General features: G+C 44.8%; 1 protein-coding gene across 5 annotated transcripts in view; it reads right to left on the bottom strand.

Moving 5' to 3' along the window:
• Positions 1-26,989, bottom strand: part of STS (steroid sulfatase) — a 254,228-nt gene that overhangs the window by 187,657 nt on the left and 39,582 nt on the right. For 4 of the 5 annotated variants that reach the window (XM_056558853.1, XM_056558856.1, XM_056558852.1 and 1 more), the window contains exon 4: positions 19,265-19,387. The exons of the other annotated variant lie outside the window; for it this stretch is intronic. In XM_056558853.1, coding sequence (XP_056414828.1) covers positions 19,265-19,387 — 123 coding nt within the window. The remainder of the gene's footprint in view (positions 1-19,264; positions 19,388-26,989) is intronic. 5 annotated transcript variants of the gene reach the window in all.

The raw sequence follows: 26,989 nt of genomic DNA, 5'->3' as shown, positions 1-26,989 counted from the left end.
CATACGTGACACCTGCCGTTTGCTCAGGCCCTTTGAGGAACCCAAATTACTAGTAAATTGCCGGGATTACAGGATGAACAACGTCATTCCACTGCTTTATTTCTAACAACACATGTTGGAAACAATGGCTGGTCAGAGCACTGGAGACGTGGTGCCAATGCCTATTGGCGCCATCGTCCATCCTCTCACAGGTCTGAATCGGGGGGGGCTGCGCTCCACTTCCACTGCCATGGCTGCTGGGGAGGGGTGGCAGGAGCAGTACCAGCTCCATCAGCAGCAGCCTGAGTCTACAGTCGCTGATGAGTAGCTTTCTTCACCCGCACAGTGAAGCAATTCATCAGCAGCAGGTAGACCTGGAGCATGACTTGAACCAGCAGGTGTTGGCATACAATGACTTGCCCATGCCAACACACCTGGACTTCTGGACAGCCAAACTTGATTTATGGCCGCAACTATCAGAGTTTTCCCTGGAAAAGCTGTCCGGCCTGGCCAGTAGTGTGCCATCAGAGCGGATGATTAGTGCGGCAGGGGGCCATAGTCACCCCAAGGAGAACTTGTCTGTCCATGAAAAATGTGGAGAGACTGGCCTTTGTGAAGATGAATCAGGCATGGATAAGCCAGGATTTCCAACCACCAATGCCTGATGCATCAGAGTAGATTGACCATGGTGCCACACCAACACTTCACAAATATGGATAGTGCCAAACAGATTTAAGGTGCTGCTCCCCAGTTACAAACATTCCTCCGCATCAGACCTTTTTTCACCCACCTTCATCACCGGGTACCGGCATTACCACCCACCACACCACTCTGTCACTTGGTCACTTTCAGGACTTCTGATGCTGCTGCCACCTCCAGGCTGTCTCATTCAGCCACTATATAGTCTCTTCTCATGCTTCAACCAAATCCAGGCTGTGCCATTCAGCCACTATATGGTCTCCTCATGCTTCAGCCACCTCCAGGCTATGCCATTCAGACACTATATGGTCTCTTCATGCTGCCACTAACTCCGGGCTGTGCCATTCAGCCACTATATGGTCTCTTCATGCTTCAGCCACCTCCAGGCTGTGCATTTCAGCCAATAGATATGGTCTCTTCGTGCTTCAGCCACCTCCAGGCTGTGCCATTCAGCCACTATATGGTCTCCTCATGCTTCAGCCAAATCCAGGTTGTGCCATTCAGACACTATTAAATCTCCCCCTGCTGCCACAAACTCCAGCCAGTCATTCAGCCACTATATGGTCTCCTCCTACTGATGCCACCTCCAGGCTCTGTCATTGTGCTGCCATGTGACACGTGACTCCTTGTTAGATTTTGTCATTTGTACCCGCAAGCCGGGGCCTGGGACACTAAAACTTGGGAGTTAAAAGTTCAATTTCAAAATCCTCAATTTCAATTTCAAAATCTTAAATTTCTATTTAAAATTCTTAAATTTCAGTGGTCTCCTCATGCTTCTGCCAACTTCATGCTGTGCCATTCAGACACTATATGGTCTCCTCATGCTTCAGCCAACTCCAGGCTGTGCCATTCAGCCAATATATGGTTTACTGATGCTGCTGGGCCTGGGTCTGGCCCTAAAAATGTTGTTATGGTAGCACTAGCTACCCAAAATCTTGAATTTAAATTTCAAAATTCATATTTTATTCTTAGCGATTGTGAAGCCCTAGAGTCTACTCATGCTGCTGCCAACTCCAGGCTGTGCCATTGAGACACTATATGGTCTCCTCATGCTTCAGACAACTCCAGACTGTGCCATTCAGCCAATATATGGTTTATTGATGCTGCTGGGCCTGGGTCTGGCCCTAAAAATTTTGTTATGGTAACACTAGCTACCCTAAATCGTGAATTTAAATTTCAAAATTCATCTTTTAATCTTAGGGGTTGCGAAGTCCTAGTGTCTACCCATGCTGCTGCCAACTCCAGGCTGTGTCATTCAGCCAATATATAGTCTCCTCATGCTACCAACACCTCCACGCTGTGTCATTCAGCCACTATATGGTCTCCTCATGCCGCCTTCATCTCCACACTGTGTCATTCAGCCACTATGTGATCTCCTCATGCTTCAGCCACATCCAAGCTGTGTAATTCAGCCACTATATGGTCTTCTCATGCTGCTTACACCTACACGATGTGTCATTTAGCCACTGTATGGTCTCCTCATGCTGCCAACACCTCCACGCTGTGTCATCCAGCCACAATATGGTCTCCTCTTACTGATGCCACCTCCAGGCTCTGTCATTGTGTGGCTCTGCGGCAGTAATTCTAAATGTGATGCCTGTAATCTGCACGTCATTCTGAATAACAGTATAATTTCACTACCCCAGCACACTCCATATGCATGTTAGAACAAACCAAAGTGTTCTACACCCCCTATTGTAGTCCAGAAATATCCGGTTTAATATAGATTTGCCACGAATAAATTCAAATCAAAACAAATTATTTCAAAAAATTAGGCGAATCGGCCGAATCTAATTTTTCAAAAGTCCGCTCATCTCTAGTATTGTATTACAGCTTGGCTCTATTCACTTCTATAAAACTAAACTGCCATACCACACACAACCTGAGGAGAGGAGTGGTGCTGTTTTTGGTTAAAATTAGTAAAAAAATAGGGGTGTTTTTTTTAAAAGAAATTAGCTCTATTTTCCTGGATACCCTTATAATAATGCCCTCATATAGTAATAATGCCCTTCTATTTCCCTATACAGTAATAAAGCCGGTGTATTAATATCATAACCCTGTGCACCAAATAGCAATAATGTCCCCTTTTTGCTTCAATATAGTAGTAATGTCCTCCTGTGCATTAAACAGCAGTCACAGACAGTGGCATAGTTTGAATATAGGGCTTTTGCTGCTCTTTATCAGCAAAACACAATATACAGACATATTCACATTGGCACAAAAATAACACAAACCCCACTTGTCTAAGCACTAGCTGCACATGTTATCTTATCCTCACTATAAAAATGACTTACTACACGCCACCCAATAAAACAGATTTCAAATATGTTAACTTACACAAATGGAAATTGTCCTCGGTTAGCATACCCCTGAATTTCAACGCAATTTCCTTACATCCTCTTAGTGCAGACTTGGTTACACCTTTTGTAAGCCCGGTATTAATCAGCCTCAGCACCTGTGCTGACTTGCAACCAACCTTAAAATGTTGTCTGGCCAAGTAAGGGGATATAAGACCCCGCTACCAAGCCTTCCTTTCATCCCATAAAAATTAAGGCCCAATATCAGGATTTAACAAAAGTCCCTAGCAAGCTTAGTCTTGCCAGGGATTTCCTGGATTCCCCGTATTGCCTCTTATTGCCAGCTTTCCTGGATGGTATATGTGCTTCCTGAAACCTGGTATCCACAAAGAACATGTACCTTGTGAAAATACAGCAATCTCCAATGACCATTATGTCACTGTCTTCTACCACATATTGAAATTATTCCTTCATGTGCCCCCTGTTGAAGATATGCACTGTAGAGCCAGGCAAATAGTGACAAATAGTAGTCATAAACTAAAGTTTAAACACTACTTCTACTGATTTTTTTTTTTCAGCAAACAAAAATACAGTCTTCACACAAAATACATTTTTTCTCGTCCAAGCGCTACCTATATGAAAATCTGTCTTATCTATACAGGTGGCTTACAACCAGCCACCCAACAAAACAGTCATCAAATGTGTTACCCACAAGCATCAAATTGTCCCTTCTTTTAGGCTACAAACTTGAGGACTTTAACTTCCATAAGGCTAAGTTTCCACTTGTTTTTTTTTCTGGCAGTTTTTGGAAAACTGCCACTGTAGTTTTTGAGCCAAAGTCAGAAGTGGATCCATAAGGGAGAAGAAGTATACATCCTTCCTATTCCTTTTGAATACACTTCTGGCTTTGACTCAAAAACTCCAGTGGCTGTTTTCCAAAAACTGCCAGGAAAAATACCAAGTGGAAACTTAGCCTTAGAGATACAGATTCACCACATCCCCAGCTTGCAGACATAAAGCCCATTAACCAGCTGTTTTCAGCACATGTGCTCAATTTGGCCACATTAACCTGTTAAGGATGCAGGGTGTAAATGTCTGAACTATTAAAATATAAGGTTATGTTTTAAAATAAGTGATGTCACTAAAAAGTACAATTAGTGACACACAAAAAAAGCCCTTATATGGGTCTGTGGGTGTAAAATTGAAAGTGTTATGATTTTTAGAAGGGGAGGAGGAAGAAAAAAAGTGCAAAAATGAAAATTGGCCTGGTCCTTATACTCTTAAGGACGCAGCTCATTTTCACCTTAAAGGGGTACTACCGTGGAAAACTTTTTTTTTTTAAATCAACTGGTGCCAGAAAGTTAAACAGATTTGTAAATCACTTCTATTAAAAAATCTTAATCTTTCCAGTACTTTTTAGGGGCTGTGTACTAAAGAGAAATTCAAAAAGAAATGCATTTCCTGTGATGTCCTGACCACAGTGCTCTCTGCTGGCCTCGGCTGTCCATTTTAGGAACTGTCCAGAGAAGCATATGTTTGCTATGGGTATTTTCTCCAGTTCCTAAAATGGACAGCAGAGGTCAGCAGAGAGCACTGTGGTCAGGACATGACAATACCAATGAAATGATATATTGATTCACATATACAATATGTCTACTTTATGTGTGCCTCATAAAGTTGACATCTTTTTAATTTTGGAAGACATCAGAGGGCTTCAAAGTTCAACAGCAATTTTCAAATTTTTCCCAAAATGTTCAAAATCTAAATTTTTCAGGGACCAGTTAAAGGAGTACTCCAGTGAAAACCTTTTTTCTTTTAAATCAACTGGCTCCGGAAAGTTAAACAGATTTGTAAATTACTTCTATTAAAAAATCTTAATCCTTTCTGTACTTATTAGCTGCTGAATACTACAGAGGAAATTCTTTTCTTTTTAGAATGCTCTCTGATGACATCACAAGCACAGTTCTCTTTGCTGATGATATTATAATAATAATAAGTCTTTAATTATTGTTGTCCTTAGTGGGATTTGAACCCAAGGCCCCAGCACTGCAAGGCAGCAGTGCTAACCACTAAGCCAACATGCTGCCCTTAGCATACATCTGCTATGCACGGTTGCTAAAATGGACAGAGATGTCAGCAGAGAGCACTGTGCTCGTGATGTCATCAGTGTTCCAAAAATAAAGGAATTTCCTCTGTAGCATTCAGCAGCTAATAAGTAGTGGAAGGATTAAGTTTTTTTAATAGAAGTAGTTTACAAATATGTTTAACTTTCTGGCACCAGTTGATTTAAAAGAAAAAAGGTTTTCACCGGAGTACCCCTTTAAGTTTTGAAGTGGATTTGAGGGGCCTTCATATTAGAAATACCCCATAAATTACCCCATTATAATAACTGCACCTCTCATAGTATTCAAAATTCACAGGAATAGCAGCAAAGTGAAGGAGAAAATTCTAAATCTTCATTTTTTACACTCGCATGTTCTTGCAGACCCAGTTTTTGAATTCTTATAAGGAGTAAAAGGAGAGAAATCACCCTAAAACTTGTAACCCAATTTCTCTCGAGTAAGGAAATATCTCATATGTGTATGTCAAGTGCTCTGTGGGTGCACTAGCGGGCTCAGAAGTGAAGGAGCGACAATGTGATTTTAGAGAGTGAGTTTTTCGGAAATGGTGTTTGGGGGCATGTCACATTTAGGAAGCCCCTATGGTGCCAGAACAGCAAAAAACCCAAACACATAGCATACTATTTTGGAAAAAAAAAACCTCAAGGAACGTAACAAGGGGTCCAGTGAGCCTTAACCTCTTAAGGACCCAGGACGTATGAGTACGTCCTGGGTCCCGGTCCTGCGATATAACACATATAACGCATCATATCGCGGCGGGCCCGGCGTCATAGTGAAGCCGGGACCCGCCTCTAATAGCGCGCTGCACTGATCAAAGCTGAGCCACGCGGCTAAAAGTGAAAGTAGAAAGTGCCGGTTAGCTCAGGGAGCTGTTCGGGATAGCCGCGGTATAATCGCGGCATCCCAAACAGCTGTAGCACAGGAGGAAGGTCTCTTACCTTCCTTCCTGCAGTCCGATCACCGATTGAATGCTTCAAGCCCGAGATCCAAGCTTGAGCATTCAATCGCCGAAAACACTGATTGATCCATTCCTATGGAGATGAATCAATCAGTGTTAAAGATCAGTTAATGCAATGTTATAGCCCCCTATAGGAGCTATAATACTGCATTAAAAAAAGTGTAAAAAAATCATTAACCCTTTCAATTATCCCTTCCCCTAATAAAAGTTTGAATCACTCGGCATTTCCAAGAATAAAAAAAACACAATAAAAATAAACATATGTGGTATCGCCGCGTGCGGAAATGTCCGAATTATAAAAATATACCGCTTTTTAAACCGCACGTTCAATGGCGTACGCGCAAAAATTCCAAAATTCCAAAGTACAAAATAGCGCATTTTTTATCACTTTTTATACCACAAAAAAGTGAATAAAAAGTGATCATAAAGTCTGATCAGAACAAAAATGGTCAGGGGTCAGAAGATGACCATTTTAAACATATAAATTTTCCTGCATGTATTCATGATTTTTTTTCTGAAGTGATACAAAATCAAACCTATACAAGTAGGGTATCATTTTAACCGTATGGACCTACAGAATAAAGATAAGGTATCATTTTTGCCGAAAAATGTACTGCGTAAAAATGGAAGCCCCCCAAAACTTGTATGGAAATACCCCATGTGTGGAGGTCAAGTGCACTGCGGGTGCACTACAATGCTCGGAAGAGAAGGAGTCACATTTGGCTTTTCGAAAGCAAATTTTGCGGAAATGGTTTTGGGGGTGGGGGCATGTCGCATTTAGGAAGCCCCTATGGTGCCAGAACAGCAAAAAAAAAATAATGCATACTATTTTGGAAACTACACCCATCAAGGGACGTAACAAGGGGAAAAGTGAGCCTTAACACCCCACAGGTGTTTGATGACTTTTCGTTAACCCCTTAAGGATGGAGGGTTTTTCAGTTTTTGCATCACCTTCTAAAAATAATAACACTTTCAATTTTGCACCTAAAAATCCATATGATGGCTTATTTTTTGCGATACCAATTCTACTTTGTAATGACATCAGTCATTTTACCCCAAAATCTACGGCAAAACGGGAAAAAAATCATCAAAGCTAAGGGGACCTCCTGCTGCATCCTAGCTGATCGGGATAACGCGATTTTACCGCCATTGTCCCGATCAGCCTGACTGAGCTGCCGGGAAGTTTTTACTTTCACTTTAGATACGGCGATCAGCTTTGATCACCGCATCTAAACAGTTAATGCCAGACATCAGCCCGATCAGCGATGTCCGGCATTAGCCATGGGTCCTGGTTGCTTATAGCAACCGGGACCCACCGGGTATGATGCGCGCTCACCTGCTGAGCGCACGTCATACATCAGGAGACGCTTATGGACATTCATAAACGTCCATATGCGTTAAGGGGTAGTCAGATGTGTAAATGAAGAAAATAGGAGAAAATATCCCCCAAAAATTTTTAACCCTATTTCTTCTGAATATGGAAATACCCAATGTGTGGACGTCAAGTTCTCTGGTGCACTACAATGTTCAGAAGAGAAGGAGCGACATTGGCTTTTGGAGAGAGAATTTGGTTGGAATAGAAGTCAGGGGCCATGTGCATTTACAAAGCCCATCGTGGTGTCAGAACAGTGGACCCCCCACATGTGACCACGCAGAACACTTTACATACACATATGGGGTATGTTCTTACTCAGAAGAAATGGAGTTACAAATTTTGGGGGACTTTTTCCCTATTTTCCCTTGTGAAAATGAAAAATTTAGGGTACCACCAGCAGTTTAGTAAAAATAAACGTTTTTTTTTTTCATTTTCCCATCCAACTTTAACGGAAATTCATCAATCACCAATTTAGGCCTCAAATGTACATGGTGCGCTCTCACTCCTGAGCCCTGTTGTGCATCCGCCGAGCATTTTACACACACATATGGGGTATTTCCATACTCAGGAGAAATTGCTTTACAAATTTTGGGGGTCTTTTTTTTTCCTTTTACCTCTTGTGAAAATAAAAAGTATGGGGCAACTCCAGCATGTTAGTGTAAACATTTTTATCTTTTTACACTAATGGGCTGGTGTAGTCCCCAACTTTTCCTTTTCATAAGGGGTAAAAGGAGAAAAAGCCCCCAAAATTTGTAATGCAATTGCTCCAAAGTACAGAAATACCCCATATGTGGCCCTAAACTGTTTCCTTGAAATAAGACAGTGCACCGAATTGAGAAAATGCCATGCGCATTTGAGGACTAAATAAGGAGTGGACAAAGCGGTAGTCTACGCCAGTGATTCCTTAACAGGGTGCCTCCAGCTGTTGCTAAACTCCCAGCATGCCTGGACAGTCAGTGTCTGTGCAGAAATGCTGGGAGTTGTTGTTTTGCAACAGCTGGAGGCTCCATTTTGGAAACACTGCTGTACGATACATTTTTTTTAATTATTATTGGGGGGACAGTGTAAGGGGTGTATAGGTAGTGTTTTACCCTTTATTATGTATTAGTGTAATGTAGTGTTTTTAGGGTACATTCGCACTGGTGGGGGTTTACAGTGAGTTTCCTGATAGGAGTTTGTGCCGCAGCAGAAAATTTGCTGCAGCTCAAACTTCAGGAAACTCCCTGTAAGCCCCCGCCCGTGTGAATGTACCCTGTACATTCACATGGGGGGCAAACCTCCAGCTGTTGCAAAACTACAACTCCCAGCATGCACAGACAGACCGTGTATGCTGGGAGTTGGTCTTTTGCAACAGTTGGAGGCACACTGGTTGGAAAACCTTCAGTTAGGTTCTGTTACCTAACTCAGTATGTTCCAACCAGTGTGTCTCCAGCTGTTGCAAAACTACAACTCCCAGCATGTACTGATCGCCGAAGGGCACGCTGTGCGATGTAGTTATACAACAGCTGGAGGTACGCAACTACAACTCCCAGCATGGTGAGACAGCCTTTTACTGTTCATGCATGCTGGGAGTTGTAGTTTTGCAAGACTTACAGGGCCACAGTTTAGAAACCACTGCACAGTGATCTCCAAACTGTGGCCCTCCAGATGTTGCAAATCTACAAATCCCAGCATGCCTAGAGAGCAAACTGATGTGTGGGCATGCTAGGAGTTGTAGTTTTGCAAGATCAAGAGGGCCACAGTTTAGAGACCCCTGTACCGTGATCTCCAAACAGTACCCCTCTAAATCTTGCAAAACTACAAATCCCAGCATGCCCAAAAGGCTGTCTGGGCATGCTGGGAGTTGTAGTTTTGCAACATCTGGAGGGCTACAGTTTAGAGACCACTGTATAGTGGTCTCCAAACTGTAGCCCTCCAGATGTTGCTAGGCAACTACTCACCGTCTTTCACAGTCTGTACCAGGGAGCCGCATGTCATCGCTGCACGCCGCCACCTCCAATGACAGGTAAGGGACCTCCATTGCCGCCAGTCACGCTACAGTTCCCACATTCTGTCCGGATTACTGTCGGTGGGCAGGACGGGGGTACCGAACTTAAACCCCTCCGCCCTCGATCTACTATTGGTTGGTCGCTTCTGACCGACCAACAGCAAGAATAGGAGGGATAGGAGGGGTGTCACCACTGCCACCTCACTCCTATACCTTCAGGGGGACCAGGGGTGTCTTGGACACACCGGATCCCCATTATTTTTCGGGTCACCGGAGACCTGTATGACCCGGAATTGCCAAAAGTTTCCGGTGATCGCCGACATGGGGGGGTCTCAGGACCCCCCTCGGCGATATGCCAGGATTCCGACCGGCTAGCGGTGTGGACCGGAATTCCCACAGGTGTACCAATACGCCCTGCATCCTGAATAGGTTAATGGTTCAAAACCTGGAATGGCCACAGTATCAACCTGCCTGTTGTTCAATAAAAGGCCTGAATAGAGACTTTACCAAGTCTTCAGCAGCTAAGAATTCAACCATTTCTGCATTTCTCATATCTCACCTAGCTTTTCCTGGATGAGATATTCGCTTTCTGAAACCTGATAGCTACATATGACAGGTACCTTGGGAAAATATAGCAATCCCTGACCACCATTCTTGTCACTGTCTCACTGTTTAGCACACCATATGGGCCTACTTGTGCCCCATCTAGAAATTATGACCTGCTGTGACCCCATGAAGTGGCATTGCCTCTTATTGTCCAATGTACTAATGTTGCACTTCTGTGTCCCCATATAATAATAATTTTTATTTTTATTTCACCTTTCTCCCAGTGGAACTTATAGGCCCAGATTTATCAAACTGTGTGTGAGAAAAAAATAGGAGGGATTTTCTAACAGCAACCAATCACAGCTCAGCTAACGAGCTCTGGTAAAGTGAAAGCTGAGCTGTGATTGGTTGCTGTGGGGAAAATCACTCCATTTTTTCTCTCACACAGTTTGATAAATCTGGGCCATAGTGCTTTTTAGCACACTGACTAAGAATTAACTGAATCGGCTGCTGACTAAAAGTATTATTACCTAATTTAATGGTACCGTTTATCAACCTTGGAAGGATGAAGGCATGAGTTGGCCATGCAAGGTTTCAAACATGTGACCCTAAGGTTTTAATAGGCTCTGTAGTCTGATAATTTACTACTGAGCTTTTCCCACCAGTAATGATAATGCCCTTTAGTGGCCTCATGTAGTGGTAATGTCCCTTGTGCCCTATACTAAAACCCCCTATAGTAGTAAGGCTCACTTGTGGCAACTTAGAAAAACAAAAATCCCATTTACAAAAATCCCATACATCATATCATCATGCCGGCCAGTGCAGGGGATCATATTCTGGTGGCCAATAGGCTGCAGGCCTAAAGTGTCTGCAACCTATAGAGTAAATGATGGAGCAGGTAGTTGCTCCATAATTACGTGTCATGGCATTTGCATACAGAAAACAGTCGCCTGGAGATCTGAATCACTGGGCCCAGTGCTAGCAATGCCTCTGATACACACTATGTGGCACCTGTTACCTCATAGCAAAGTTTACATAAGACAAGCAAAGAGGATACCTATGTTTCTTGAATGTAGGATATAAAGTAGCTAAAATCTTATGGAAAAAAGTCAGTAGGATTGACTGTGCCCTTAACCCAACTACCTTGGCATAAAGATATTTGAGATCCATAGAAGGTGATGAAGATGTAACCCTTTTCATCAAAGAAGCTTTCTTTTTAGGTAGATTGATAAATTCTGGGGTATAGGTTGTTTTATATAAACCCTACAATATTACACTGGCATACCGAATTTTCCGGCGTATAAGATGACCCCCAACTTTTACAATTTAAAATATTAGAGTTTGGGATATACTCGCCGTATAAGACTACCTCTCTACCACGATGTGCGGTACCTTACCATTGTTTCCCCAGACTAGGTAGGAAGCAAAGTTCCCCCACACTAGGAAGGCAGCATAGTTCCCCCCACACTAGGTAGGCAGCATAATTCCCCCACACTAAGTACGTTGCATAGTTCCCCCACATTAGGTTGGCAGCATAGTTCCCCCACATTAGGTTGGCAGTATAGTTCCACCACATTAGGTTGTAGTTCCCTCACATTAGGTTGGTAGTATAGTTCCCCCACATTAGGTTGGCAGTATAGTTCCCCCACATTAGGTTGTAGTTCCCCCACATTAGGTTGTAGTTCCCCCACATTAGGTTGGCAGTATAGTTCCACCACATTAGGTTGTAGTTCCCTCACATTAGGTTGGTAGTATAGTTCCCCCACATTAGGTTGGCAGTATACGGTAGTTCCCCCACATTAGGTTGTAGTTCCCCAACATTAGGTTGGCAGTATAGTTCCCCCACATTTGGTTGGCAGTATAGTTCCCCTACATTAGGTTACAGTTCCCCCACATTAGGTAGGCAGTGGCCCCCTACAGACATAAAGCCTTCAGCCATACACAGTGTATGGCTGTAGGCTGAATGCCTGTGTACTGCCTCACCTTAGTGCTCCAACCACCGTTCCTCCAGTCTGGGGTCACGATCTACTGCTATGGCCTATAGGCCATAGCAGTGGGTCCTGGGACCGGAGGAGCGGTGGTCGGAGCACCGAACATGACATGCTGGTAACTTACCATACCCGCGCGTGCTCGCTGCTCTGCTCCACTCTGCCGTTTCAATGGGCACACGCACGGACGTCAGTGATGTCCCTGCATGTGCTACCTCCTGGCGGCCACTGCCGCAGAAAGGTAACCGGGACATCCTTGTTTCCTGAAAAGAACACAGGGATGTCCCGAATGTGACAGGGGAAATTAATCTCGACCGGAACACCCAGGGTTTGGATAATCCATACCCCGGGCGTCCCGGCCAACTGCAGCACCCGGCGTATAAGACGACCCCTGACTTTCGAGAAAATTTTACCGGGTTTAAAAGTCGTCTTATATGCCGGAAAATATGGTAATCTTCTAAATTCAATTTGGTGATTGAAAACATAAGCTGGAATTTTTTTTAAAAAGGGAAAGGAAAAATGTACTGTAATGTAATATGAGGAATCAATGGACACCGGGGGTGCCATAGTAAGTATATAACATCAACATTCAGTCACAAGAGAATGTTTTTTTAGGATTTCAATTGACAATGCATGCTTTTCCTAATCAAAAAAGTGAAATTTAGTTAGCGGGACAACCTTTTCATTTTGATAATAATATATATCTCAGTACTGTATCAATGTCCATCACATTTACAAACTTGAGTTTACTGCAGTTTACTGCTCCTCAAAAGAAATGTGCTTTTAAATGTTGCCCATTAAAATGGATGTACAGTATAAACAGTAGAAGAGTTCCCCCTCTATGAAATTAATATACCCTAATGGGGACTATGGACAGGGATTCCCTAATGTTCCAACACCTTTAATAATAGGCACATGCTACAATATTATAAGCAATGTATAGGAGTTAAAATTGACAGGTTTTTACAAGTAAAGTAGCGCAACCATTATCTGAATATAACCCATATCAACATCAAGAGATCATACTTTATCAGGTTAAATAATATCATACATATTCAAAAGCATTTTTCAAATCATGATGAAAGGTATCATACATATGCAAGAGTGAATTTTTAAATGACTAAGTATAAAATTGTTATTTTGTCAGCGCTCTACCTTGCAGATAAAATCAATGTGAATCAGAAGCAGTCTGTATTTAATCATGTATAAAAGATGACAAATTATTGACAGCAGCGTGAAATCTGCTGTAAACATTGAACTTGTGCTTTCTAACAAACATATAAAACAGTTATCAGAAGAAGTGGGGAAACCAATTCATACTGTTTGAGCACTGCAGTAGGACTCTGTTCACACATTCTTAAAAAGCCATCATATCTCTGAAGGACCCATTTTACATTCCAATGAATTGTTGTTTTATAACCCCTTAGGGATTCTGCCATTGTTTTCAAAAAGGCAATGGAATCCCAATTAAAAATAATTTGTTAAACTCCTGGCAATCATGGAAATCCATTGGCCAAGTAGGTGAAAGGAAATATTTGGCTGCCAAAATCAATATTGACTATGGGGGACATTTATCAAGGGATTTAGAGCTCTTTTGGGGCTTACAAAAGTTGTAAGAGCAGGAGCACCTAAGCAAATTTTTGTGCGACTTTTGGCTGTGAGCAAAAAGCTACAAAAAGGCCTAAGAAAGTGAATTTCATTTTTCACTTTGCAGTGGTCAGGGATTTATCAAAGTCACACAAAAAGCGACCCCTCAAAAACACTGTAAATGTAAGCCAGCCAAGAGCTGACAAAACCGCTTTGGAATGCCGATTACATTTTCCCACTGGCAGCCGTGATCATGGCTCCAGTGGGAAATATTATTTACCAATTGTACAACGGAGCCCGTGCTGGCATCACTCTGCAGCCGCCCGGGCTCCGTCATATTTTCTCCTCCCTACCCTAACTTGTAATGATGGGAACACTGAATTACATCCCCCCACCCTTGTCTCCCACCTGCCCACGCTGCACATCTCCCATCTGTCTGCTAATTAAGGGCATGTTGGGAGTTGTAGTCTCGTAGCAGGTGTGAGATATGCGGCACGGGCTTGGATGGGAGACAAGTGGGGGGGGGATGTAAAGCAGTATTCCATCATTAGAAGTTGGGGTAGCAAGGAGAAAATATGACAGAGCCCGGGCGGCTGCAGAGTGATGCCAGCCTGAGCTCCTTTTAACATATAACGGTGCCGCAGAGTTTCTATATCCCCTACTGTGATTTCACAATTCCCATTGGGTCTTGTGATTGGCTGGGACCGAGTAGCTAATCATGGGACCCAGTGGGAACTTTGATAATACAGTAGGGGGATATAGAAACTCTGCAGCGCCGTTATATGTTAAAAGCCCGGGCTGGCATCACTCTGAAGTGTGCAGGAGCCATCCCTTGGCGCTGCGGTACACACTGAGGGATAGTAGGGACGCCTCCTGCACATCTCCCTGCCCGGCTGCAGAAGTTCTGGGCGGCTGCAGTGTTATGTCAGCCAAGGGCTCCCTTTGCTACGGCACCGCATAGTTTGCTGTCATTTCAAATTTCCCGCTTGGTCCAAAATGACATTACACTGATTGTCTTATCACCCCTGACCAGGGAGTGGAGCGCATTACCGTCTGCTTCACTGGCTTACTTGTCACCCGCTGTGATGCAGGACTACAACTCCCAGCATGCCCTTACAGTAAAGTTTGTCACTCGCCCGCACATCTCCTGCACTACGCGACTACAACTTCCTGCATGTTCTTACTGTAAGGGAATGCAGGGAATTGTAATGATGCAGCACAGGAGATGTGCGAGCAGGTGACAATAAATGTATTAACCTATTTTTCGTGTTTTTTTTTTCTTCTCATCTGTGTATCCTGTGGACTCCTTTGGATTAGGTGGACTACGTCAATGACCAGCGTTTTTTCTTTGTTTAATGTTAATGAAATAGTTAATGAGGGATTGTGTTTTTTTTTTATTTACGTGACAGGCTTAGTAGTGGAAACTGTCTAATAGACGGAGTCCATTACTAAGCCAGGGCTTAGTGTTAGCCCCAAAAACAGCTAGCACTAACCTCCAATTATTACACTCGTACCCACTGACACAGGGGTGCCGGGAAGAGCCAATACCAACAGGCCCGGAGCATCAAAAATGGTGCCCCTGGGCCTAGGCATTATTTAGGCTGGGGAGGGCCAGTAACAATGGCTCTTGCCACCCACCCACATCAGGCTGTTGCTGCTTGGTCGGTATTTGGCTGAGAATAAAAATAGGGGGGACCCTATGTGTTTTTTTATTTTTTTTATATTTAATTATTTATGCAAAAAAAAAAGCATAGGGTTCCCCCTATTTTTATTCTCAACCGAATACCAACCAAGCACCAACAGCCTAACGTTGCCAGGGTGGGTGAGGATCATTGTTACTGGCCCTCCCCAGCCTAAATAATGCCAGCCTGTTACCACCTAGGTTTAGGAGCGCCATTTTTGACACTCCGGGCCTGTTGGTACCAGCGCTTCCTGGCACCCCTGTGGGGGTGAGTACCATGGTAATAATTGGAGGTTAGCGCTAGCCGTTTTTGTGGTTAATGTTAAGCCTGGCTTAGTAATGGACTCCGTCTATAAGACAGCTTCCACTACTAAGCCTGTAAATGAGAAGTAAAAAAAAAAAAAAGTTAGTACATTTTGGGGGGAAAAAGTGGTAACATTTTTTTTATTAAAGCTGCAAAGTGGTGTTCTGAAGTCATTTATTGGTCTTTGCTTATGTGTGCTAAAAAAATGGTATTTAAAAGTGATTTATAGTTTTTTTTGCTTATGTGAGCCAAATTTATCAACCCCCTGTATAAATGTGTCTTACATAAGCAAAATTAAGGCAAAAAAATACCTACAAAACTCGTTTACCAAAGCAACAATGATAACTGTCCCCGTAAATGTTCAGGATTGGATTTATGGTACTTGGAACCAGAATTGCCAATTTATGCTGTTTTGTGCCACATGTTGAACCATCCATTACATGCCATAATATGCAAGTCTGAGGCAAAGTTTTCACTTGTTTTTTTTCTGCCAGTTTTTGAACCAAAGCCAGGAATGTATTCAAAAGGAAAAGGACATATGAAGGAAGGACTTATACTTCTGACTTTGGCTCAAAAACTTTGGCTCCAAAAAAAAACTGGAAACTTAGCCTGAGATGGTTCAGCCATGGATAAAGTGCTCTTTAGATCTTCACTAAGGCTACAGGAGGGAGTCCCAAGCAATCCCCCTATTACATCCTTAGGCCCAAGATGTTCCATGATGTACATCCCCAAGTAATATTAATTATACCCCTTTTCTGCAAGTAGCCGCTACATTCTGAGATCCCATAAGGAGTGTGTATAAGCTGGATCTCACAGCATACATAAGCTACATGCAAAAGAGGACTGAATAGTTATTGGGTGCATAAATCAGGGACTTGCTGGGAAGTAGTACCAAGGACGAGGAAGCACCCCAAGAGCACCAAAGACCCTACTTTACATATTCAGATGTATAGTGACATCTTGAGAACTGTGGGAAATAGAAAAATAAGGTAAAAACTAAAGTTGAGTAAGTCAAGCCCCTTGAGCCTGGATTCGATCTTCACTTCAGGGGTTTTGCAGCTCTCATGAACCTGGCAATGTCAGGACTGAGCTATGCCCCCAGATAGACAGCTGCAGGTGCAGCTCATGCTTTGACAAATCCAGCAAGGAAAAAATTAACTCTTTGGGGCGAGTGAAGGTTGTATACAGTATACAGCCTTAGCTGTACACTTTATGCTGTGAAGATCTTACTTACCAACTTGTTTGCTGGCCCAAGCCTCTTCATCTGTAGCCCTGCCTCTTAGCAACAGTGAGTCTCAAGTTGGAGAGTCCCTTTTTGGGAACACACTGCTTTATGGGCGCTCATTCCCAGGGTAGAGCCCCTTAAATGTAATAACCCATTTTTTGTGTTTTTCTTTTCTTCTCGTTTCAGATCCGTGTATGCAGAAGAGTACGTCAGATTCCATAGATTACTTAAATGACCAGCATTTTACCTATTTAAATAAAATGGTTAGCAAGGGCTTGTTGGGGAGTTTTTTTTTTTGTAATAAAATATGTTTTAAGGTGTTGTGGGTTTTTCTTAAATTCACTTTTCAGGCTTAGTAGTGGAAGCCATCTTATAACAGAAAGTCATTAATAAGCCAGGGCTTAGCGTTAGCAACACAAACAGCTAGTGCTGATCCCCAATTCCCAGTACCCACTGCCACAAAGGTATCAGGAAGTGTCAGAACCAATAGGCCCAGAGAATCAAAAATTGATGCTATTGGGCCTAGGTGGTAACAGGCTGATGTAATTTACACTGGGGAGGGCCAATAACAATATCCTGGTAATGTCTGGCTGTTGCTGCTTTGTCGGTATATGGCTGAGAATGAAAATACGGGGAGCCACACACATTTTTGTTTTTTCATAAATGAATAAATAAAAAAAATGTGTGGTTCCCTGTATTTAAATTCTCAGCCATATACTGACCAAGCAGCAACAGTCTAACGTTACCAGGGTGGGCGAGGACCATTGTTATTGGCCCTCCCCAGCCTAAATAACATCAGCCTGTTACCACCTAGGCCCAGGAGCACCGTTTTTGATGCACCCGGCCTTTAGATACTGGCTCTTCGTCATCATCCAGACCCCCTTTAGTTTTCTACTCACCTCCCCTCAGAGGGAAGGAAGGGTGAGCTGGTCCGGGCCATCTGTGCTGCAGAGACCAACCGGTGGGGAGGTGCTTGGTGTTGTAGTTTTGAAACCTCTGGAGGTCCGCAGGTTGAAGACCACTGCGGCCTTAGTCATCATCCAGCCTCCTCCCCTTTTGTTTTGTACTCACCTCCCCTCGGCATGAAGTTAGGGTGAGCTGGTCCAGGTCATCTATGCTGCAGCGACCGTCCGGTGGGGAGGGTTAGTCGTTCCGGGCTTTCAATTTTCACCGGGGGGACCTCTTCTCCGCTCTGGGCCCAGGCTAGTGACGTTGCTTTGATGATGACGCACAGGGACGTTGCGCATGAAAGTCCCTGTGCGTCGTCGTCAAGGCAACTTCACTAGTCCGGGGCAGGCCCGAAGCGAGGAGAAGAGGGTGCCCCGGTTAAAATGGACAGCCCGCAACGACTAATCCTCCCCACCGGACGGTCCCTGCAGCAAAGATGGCCCGGACCAGCGCACCCTAACTTCATGCCGAGGGGAGGTGAGTATACAACAAAGGGGAGGGGGGGGGGGTTGGATGATGACTAAGGCCACAGTGGTCTTCAACCTGCGGACCTCCATAGGTTTTAAAACTACAATACCCAGCATGCCCGGATAGCCGATGGCTATCCGGGCATGCTGGGAGTTGTAGTTTTGAAACCTCTGGAGGTCCGCAGGTTGAAGACCACTGATGAAGGGATTGACAGGCGATGATGATGAACGGGGGGGAGGGGGGGAATGATGACGAAGGCTGCAGTGGTCTTCAACCTGCGGACCTCCAGAGGTTTCAAAACTACAACTCCCAGCATGCCTGGAGGTCCGCAGGTTGAAGACCACTGATGAAGGGATTGACAGGCGGTGATGATGAAGGGGGGATGATGACGGGGATCTGGATGATGACAGGGGGGATAATGTATTTCCCACCCTAGGCTTATAGTCGAGTCAATAACTTTTCCTGGGTTTTTGTGGGGAAATTAGGGGCCTCGGCTTATATTCGGGTCGGCTTATACTCGAGTAGATATGGTAAATAAAAATGCTGGTCATGAAAGTGGTCCACAGAATCCAATGTTGTCATTTGCACATGGATCTGAAACAAGAAGAAAAGAAAAACACAAAAAATGGGTTAGTACATTTAGGGTGCTCTCCCCTTGGGAAGAGTGGCCATAAAGCAATGTGTTCCTGAACAGTCAGTCAATCTCCAGCTGTTGCCAAAGCCGTACCGAACTTTCGGAAAGCTCGCTCATCTCTAGTAAAGACCATTGTGATCAGCATCACCAGCATTACCAGGGAGTAGTATATTAGTGAGGGGTACACTGCTGTACTGTCTCAAGTATAAAACTTCTTTAATAAAAATTCATGTTATATCATGTGCCTAGTCTAAGGGCCTAGTTTTTATATACCCAGGCTTCTGATGTAAGGAATCAAAGTTCTTAAGCCAGGAGGGCATGCAAATATTTTCAGATAGAACAATTTAAATTCAGAATTTTAAAATAAGTTGTTATGGTTATTCCTGGATGTTTCCATTGCCTGAGCCATCTTGTGCAAGTATTATTCCTGTGATAAATATTATAATTCAAAGATATCAAAATGTTTACCTATAATTCCAGTGGAATAACCTTCTTTTTTCAAAATTTCAGCAAAAGTTACTTCATTCTTTGGAAGTCCGCCAGAAGATGCTGAAAATATGAAAGCTCCAAATATTGACTCAGCAGCCAAACCTAAATGATAATAACATGAAGAAAATGAAGAAATGTAAAGAATGTATTTCTACACTCTTGTAATGTGTTTTTGTTTGTAAGATGTGGTCTAAGCATCAGTTTGTACAGATCAACTATTCTTATGGACTCAAAAGAATCAGTATACACAGAAAAGGTCACACATTGGACAGTGTGTAACTTTTTTATTATATAAGTCCCAGCATAATTCGAGCAGAAGTAACGCACTCTTCAAAAACAAACAAGATGACACTTAACTGCAACAATAAAGGATATTCTTAGATTTATTTTGAAGCCCTTTTCTGTGCTGACTGGAAAATTTCTTTCAAGTCTCAGGTGTATCAGGTGTATAAGCCTTTATTATTAAAGCCCTTTATCGAATTTCCCGGCACTAGTTCCCTACAGCAAAATTGGAGGCAATAATGAGAAATGTCACCAGTGTATGAAATGTACAAATTAAAGATGATCCTCTACAATCTGTCATGTATGACATAAAGTGTGCAAGCATGTGCGTATTTATGTGTGGCTGAATGTAGATATGTATAAATGTGCAGGGACGCAGCTGTAGGGAATAAAGAAGTAGGAGTCAAATCCAGTTCTGGTGTTAAAGATGAACCACTAGCTCCACTACTACAGTGGGGCTAGAAAGTATTTAGTCAGCCACCAATTGTGCAAGTTCTCCCACTTAAAAAGATGAGAGAGGCCTGTAACTTTCATCATAGGTATACCTCAACTATGAGAGATATGAGGGGGGAAAAATCCAGAAAATAACATTGTCTGATTTTTAAAGAATTTATTTTCAAATTATGGTGGAAAATAAGTATTTGGTCGATAACAAAAGTTCTTCTCAATACTTTGTTATATACCCTTTCTTGGCAATGACAGAGGTCAAATGTTTTCTGTAAGTCTTTACACACTGTTGCTGGTATTTTGGCCCATTCCTCCATGCAGATCTCCTCTAGAGCAGTTATGTTTTGGGGCTGTTGCTGGGCAACACAGACTTGCAACTCCATCCAAAGGTTTTCTATGGGGTTGAAATCTGGAGACAGGCTAGGCCACTCCAGGAAATGCTTCTTAGGAATCCACTCCTTTGTTGCCTGGGCAGTGTGTGTGTTGGCATCATTGTCATGCTGAAAGACCCAGCAACGTTTCATCTTCAATGCCCTTGCTGATGGAAGGAGGTTTTCACTCAAAGTCTCCAGAATCATGGTCCCATTCATTCTTTCCTTTAAACAGAGAGATCAGTCATCCTGGTCCCTTAGCAGAAAAAGAGCCCCAAAGCATGATGTTTCAACCCCCATGTTTCACAGTAGGTGTGGTGTTCTTTGGATGCAACTCAGCATTATTTCTCCTCCAAACATGACAAGTATGAGTTTCTAACAATAAGTTCTACTTTGGTTTCATCTGTCCATATGACATTCTCCCAATACTCTTCTGGATTATCCAAATGCTCTCTAGCAAACTTCAGACGGGCCCGGACATGTACTGGCTTAAGCAGGGGGACACATCTGGCACTGCATGATTTGAGTCCCTGGCGGTGTAGTGTGCTACTGATGGGAGCCTTTGCTCCCAACTCTCTGCAGGTCATTCACTAGGTCCCCCTGTGTGATTCTGGGATTTTTGCTCAACGTTCTTGTGATCATTTGGTGAGATCTTGCGTGGAGTCCCAAATTGAGGGATATTATCAGTGGTCCGGAAAATAAGATTTTCCCACACTGTTGCTGGTTTTTTGGCCCATTCCTCCATGCAGATCTTCTCTAGAGCAGTGATGTTTTGGGGCTGTCGCTGGGCAACACGGACTTTCGACTCCCTCCAAAGGTTTTCTATGGGGTTGAGACCTGGAGACTGGCTAGGCCACTCCAGGACCTTGAAATGCTTCTTACGAAGCCACTACTTCATTGCCCGAGCAGTGTGTTTGGGATCATTGTTATGCTGAAAGACCCAGCAACGTTTCATCTTCAATTCCCTTGCTGATGGAAGGAGGTTTTTACTCAAAATCTCAAGATACATGGCCCCATTCATTCTTACCTTTACACGGATCAGTTGTCCTGGTCCCTTAGCAGAAAAACAGCCCCAAAGCATGATGTTTCCACCCCCATGCTTCATGGTAGATATGGTGTTGTTTGGATGCAACTCAGCATTCTTTCTCCTCCAAACACGACGAGTTTGATTTTTACCAATAAGTTCTACTTTGGTTTCATCTGACCATATGACATTCTCCCAATAATCTTCTGGATCATCCAAATGCTCTCTAGCAAACTTCTGGTGGGCCCGGACATGTACTGGCTTAAGCAGGGGGACACATCTGGCACTGCATGATTTGAGTCCCTGGTGGCATAGTGTGTTACTGATGGGAGCCTTTGTTACTTTGGTCCCAGCTTTGGTCATTCACTAGATCTCCCTGGGATTTTTGCTCACTGTTCTTGTGATCATTTTAAAACCACAGGGTTAGATCTTATGTGGAGCCCCAGATCGAGGGAGATTATCAGTGGTCTTATATGTCTTCCATTTTCTAATAATTGCTCCCACAGTTGATTTCTTCACACCAAGCTACTTGCCTATTGCAGATTAATTCTTCCCAGCCTGGTGCAGGTCTACAATTTTGTTTCTGGTGTCCTTCGACAGCTCTTTGGTCTTAGCCATAGTGGAGTTTGGAGTGTGACTGTTTGAGGTTGTGGACAAGTTGTTACGCCGAGCGCTTCGGGTCCCTGCTCCTCCCCGGAGTGCTCGCGGCGTTCCTCTCTCTGCAGCTCCCCGGTCAGACCCGCTGACCGGGAGCGCTGCACTGACATTGCCGGCGGGGATGCGATTCGCATAGCGGGACGCGCCCGCTCGCGAATCGCATCCCAAGTCACTTACCTGTCCCGGCCCACGGCTGTCATGTCCTGGCGCGCGCGGCTCCGCTCCTTAGGGCGCGCGCGCGCCAGCTCTCTAAGATTTAAAGGGCCAGTGCACCAATGATTGGTGCCTGGCCCAATTAGCCCAATTAGCCTAATTAGCTTCCACCTGCTCCCTGGCTATAATACCTCACTTCCCCTGCACTTCCTTGCCGGATCTTGTTGCCTTGTGCCAGTGAAAGCGTTTAGTGTTGTCCAAAGCCTGTGTTCCAGATCTTCTGCTATCCACATTGACTACGAACCTTGCCGCCTGCCCGACCTTCTGCTACGTCTGACCTTGCCTCTGCCTAGTCCTTCTGTCCCACGCCTTCTCAGCAGTCAGCGAGGTTGAGCCGTTGCCAGTGGACACGACCTGGTTGCTACCGCCGCAGCAAGACCATCCCGCTTTGCGGCGGGCTCTGGTGAATACCAGTAGCATCTTAGAACCGGTTCACTGACACGGTCCACGCCAATCCCTCGCTGACACAGAGGATCCACATCCAGCTAGCCGAATCGTGACAGTAGATCCGGCCATGGATCCCGCTGAGGTGCCGCTGCCAAGTCTCGCTGACCTACCCACGGTAGCAATCGCAGCAAATAGCCCAACAAGGACAGCAGCTGTCGCAGCTGACCGCCACGTTACAGCAACTTCTGCCACTGCTACAGCAGCAACCATCTCCTCCGCCAGCTCCTGCACCTCCTCCGCAGCGAGTGGCCGCTCCTAGCCTCCGCTTGTCCCTTCCGGACAAGTTTGATGGGGACTCCCGACTCTGCCGTGGCTTCTTGTCTCAATGTTCCCTGCATAAGGAGATGTTGTCGGACCAATTTCCTTCAGAACGGTCTAAGGTGGCGTTCGTAGTGAGTCTTCTATCTGGAAAGGCCTTGTCTTGGGCCACACCGCTCTGGGACCGCAATGATCCTGCCACAGCCACAGTCCAGTCCTTCTTCGCTGAAGTCCGTAGTGTCTTCGAGGAACCAACCCGAGCTTCTTCTGCCGAGACTGCCCTGCTGAACCTGGTCCAGGGTAATTCTTCAGTAGGCGAGTACGCCATCCAATTTCGTACTCTCACTTCCGAATTATCTTGGAATAACGTGGCTCTCTGCGTGACCTTTAAAAAAGGCCTATCCAGTAACATCAAGGATGTGCTCGCCGCACGAGAGATTCCTGCCAACCTGCAAGAACTTATCCATTTGGCCACCCGCATTGACATGCGTTTTTCTGAGAGACACCAGGAGCTCCGCCAGGAAAAAGACCTAGATCTCTGGGCACCTCTCCCACAGTATCTTTTGCAATCTACGCCTGTGCCTCCCGCCGAGGAGGCTATGCAAGTGGATCGGTCTCGCCTGACCCAGGAAGAGAGGACTCGCCGTAGGGAAGAAAATCTTTGTCTGTACTGCGCCAGTACCGAACATTTCTTGGTGGATTGCCCTATTCGTCCTCCACGTCTGGGAAACGCACGCACCCAGCTCACGTGGGTGTGGCGTCTCTTGGTACGAAGTCTGCTTCTCCACGTCTCACGGTGCCCGTGAGGATTTCTCCTTCTGCCAACTCCTCCCTCTCAGCCGTGGCCTGCTTGGACTCTGGTGCCTCTGGAAATTTTATTCTGGACTCTTTGGTGAATAAGTTCTGCATCCCGGTGACCCGTCTCGTCAAGCCGCTCTACATTTCCTCGGTCAACGGAGTTAAATTGGATTGCACCGTGCGTTACCGCACAGAACCCCTCTTAATGTGCATTGGACCCCATCACGAAAAGATTGAATTGTTCGTCCTTCCCAACTGCACCTCTGAAGTCCTCCTCGGTCTGCCATGGCTCCAGCATCATTCTCCCACCCTTGACTGGACCACCAGGGAGATCAAGAATTGGGGTTCTGCTTGCCTTAAGAAATGCCTCACCTCTGCTCCCAGTCCCGTCTGTCGGACCTCAGTGTCTCCTCCTGTGCCTGGTCTCCCCAAGGCCTATCGGGACTGTGCCGTGCCTCCTCTTAGCCCCCGTCCTGGTGACACCCTGTCCCGTGCCAAGCTTCACCCTCTTCCCTCCCTCCCCATTCCCACTCCTGCTGTACTGCCTTCCTTTGAGGAAACCCTACAATCGCTCCCAGTGTCCTCGTCCAATGTGAAGCAATTGCCGGACAAAAAAGGGGGAGACCTAAGGGGTGGGGGTACTGTTACGCCGAGCGCTCCGGGTCCCTGCTCCTCCCCGGAGTGCTCGCGGCGTTCCTCTCTCTGCAGCGCCCCGGTCACACCCGCTGACCGGGAGCGCTGCACTGACATTGCCGGCGGGGATGCGATTCGCATAGCGGGACGTGCCCGCTCGCGAATCGCATCCCAAGTCACTTACCTGTCCCGGCCCCCGGCTGTCATGTCCTGGCGCGCGCGGCTCCGCTCCTTAGGGCGCGCGCGCGCCAGCTCTCTAAGATTTAAAGGACCAGTGCACCAATGATTGGTGCCTGGCCCAATTAGCCCAATTAGCCTAATTAGCTTCCACCTGCTCCCTGGCTATAATACCTCACTTCCCCTGCACTTCCTTGCCGGATCTTGTTGCCTTGTGCCAGTGAAAGCGTTTAGTGTTGTCCAAAGCCTGTGTTTCCAGATCTTCTGCTATCCACATTGACTACGAACCTTGCCGCCTGCCCGACCTTCTGCTACGTCTGACCTTGCCTCTGCCTAGTCCTTCTGTCCCACGCCTTCTCAGCAGTCAGTGAGGTTGAGCCGTTGCCAGTGGATACGACCTGGTTGCTACCGCCGCAGCAAGACCATCCCGCTTTGCGGCGGGCTCTGGTGAATACCAGTAGCATCTTAGAACCGGTTCACTGACACGGTCCACGCCAATCCCTCGCTGACACAGAGGATCCACATCCAGCTAGCCGAATCGTGACACAAGTGTCATTTCTACTAATAACAAGTTCAAACAGGTGCCATTAATACAGGAAATGAGTGGAGGACAGAGGAGACTCTTAAAGAAGAAGTTACAGGTCTGTGAGAGACAGAAATCTTGCTTGTTTGTAGGTGACCAAATACTTATTTTCCACCATAATTTGCAAATAAATTCTTTAAAAATCAGACAATGTGATTTTATATTTTTTTTTCCCCCTCATTATGTCTGTCATAGTTGAGGCATACCTATGATGAAAATTACAGGCCTCTTTCATCTTTTTAAGTGGGAGAACTTGCAAAATTGGTGACTGACTAAATCATTTTTTGCCCCACTGTATATAAAAATGGAACATAATAAGTGTAAGATTTTGCAATGTGATGTCAACGTTTCAAGTTACACTTTTGTGTATTATATGTGTATGCATTTGTGAGTATTATTTGGCACCACCTATTTAAAGGAGTACTGCAGCCATGAAACACTTATGTGTCTGATCGCGGAGGGTCTGACCACTGGGACACCTCAATCTCCTGAACGTGGGCTCCAACTCGTGTTGGCTGCAGCATGATGCCATGGCTGACATGCCCCCTCCATATATCTCTATGGGAGAGGTGGAGATGAGCATTCCTGCATCCCCGCCTCTCCCATAGAGCTGATTGGAGGAGGTGTGTCTGTCGACCTCTTAGTGAGGTACACAACACAAACAGCCGTGACTCTGCACGTCTAATGTTTGTGTCATGTACCTCACTAAGATCCCCCAAGCTTCATCAAGTTCTATCTAAAACCCTACTGTGTTGATCCAGAGGAAGGAAAAAAATGAGGCTAATGTCAATTGCTCCATAATAGAGCAAGAATTCCTTCCAGACTCCAAATATGGCGATCAGAATAAATCCCTGGATCACAACATCATGTGGCAGAAAGTTCCATAGTCTCACTGCTCTTCTAGTAAAAAAAAATCTCTGTCTGTCATGATGGTGAAACCTTCTTTCCTCTAGATGTAGAGGATGCCCCTTGTCATGGTTACCGGCCTAGACATAAAAAGATCACTAGAAAGATCTCTGTTCTGTCCATTCATATATTTGTACATTGTGATCAAATCCCCCCTAAGACGTCTTTTCTCCAAACAAAATAACTCCAAACTTGAAAATATGTCTTGGTCCTGTAATCTTCCCATACTTTTAATAATCTGTCACCCTCCTCTGAACCCTCTCTTGTTCAGCTATGTCCTTCTTATATACAGGTCCCAAACACAATACAATACATGTGTAGTCTGTCTAGTGATTTATACTGGGGCAAAACTCCTGTCACAAGCCTCTATGCCTCTCTTGATACATCCCATTTCTTTGTAAGCCTTGGCAGCCGCTGCCTGGCACTGATCACTTAAGTTGAATTTACTGTCCACCAGTACCCCCAAGTCTTTTTCGGTAGAAGTTTGACCTAATGACTCATTATTTAGCACATAATTGTACACTTTATTTTAATGGCCCAAGTGTATAACCTTACATTTATCCACATTAAACTTAATTTGCCATGTTTGTACTCAAGCCTCCAGCTTCCCCACATCCCTCTGTAATATTGTTATCCTCCTCTCTGGTGATCACCTTACCCAGTTTAGTGTAATCTGCAAATATTGAAATTCTGCTCTGTAATCCCTCTACAAGGTCATTTATTAAACATATTGAAAAGAAGTGGACCCAGTATTGACCCCTGTGGTACCCCAATAGTAGCTGTCACCCAACCAGAGTAAGTTAGATTGATACCCACCCTCTGTTGCCTAATACTACGCCGGTTGCTAACTCATTTACATATATCCTCCCCTAGTCCCCGCAGACCCATTTTATGTACTAACTTTTTGT

This window comes from Hyla sarda, chromosome 2 (genome assembly GCF_029499605.1).
Source record: "Hyla sarda isolate aHylSar1 chromosome 2, aHylSar1.hap1, whole genome shotgun sequence".
Lineage (NCBI taxonomy): Eukaryota > Metazoa > Chordata > Amphibia > Anura > Hylidae > Hyla > Hyla sarda.
This window is presented reverse-complemented; position numbering and strand designations above follow the sequence as displayed.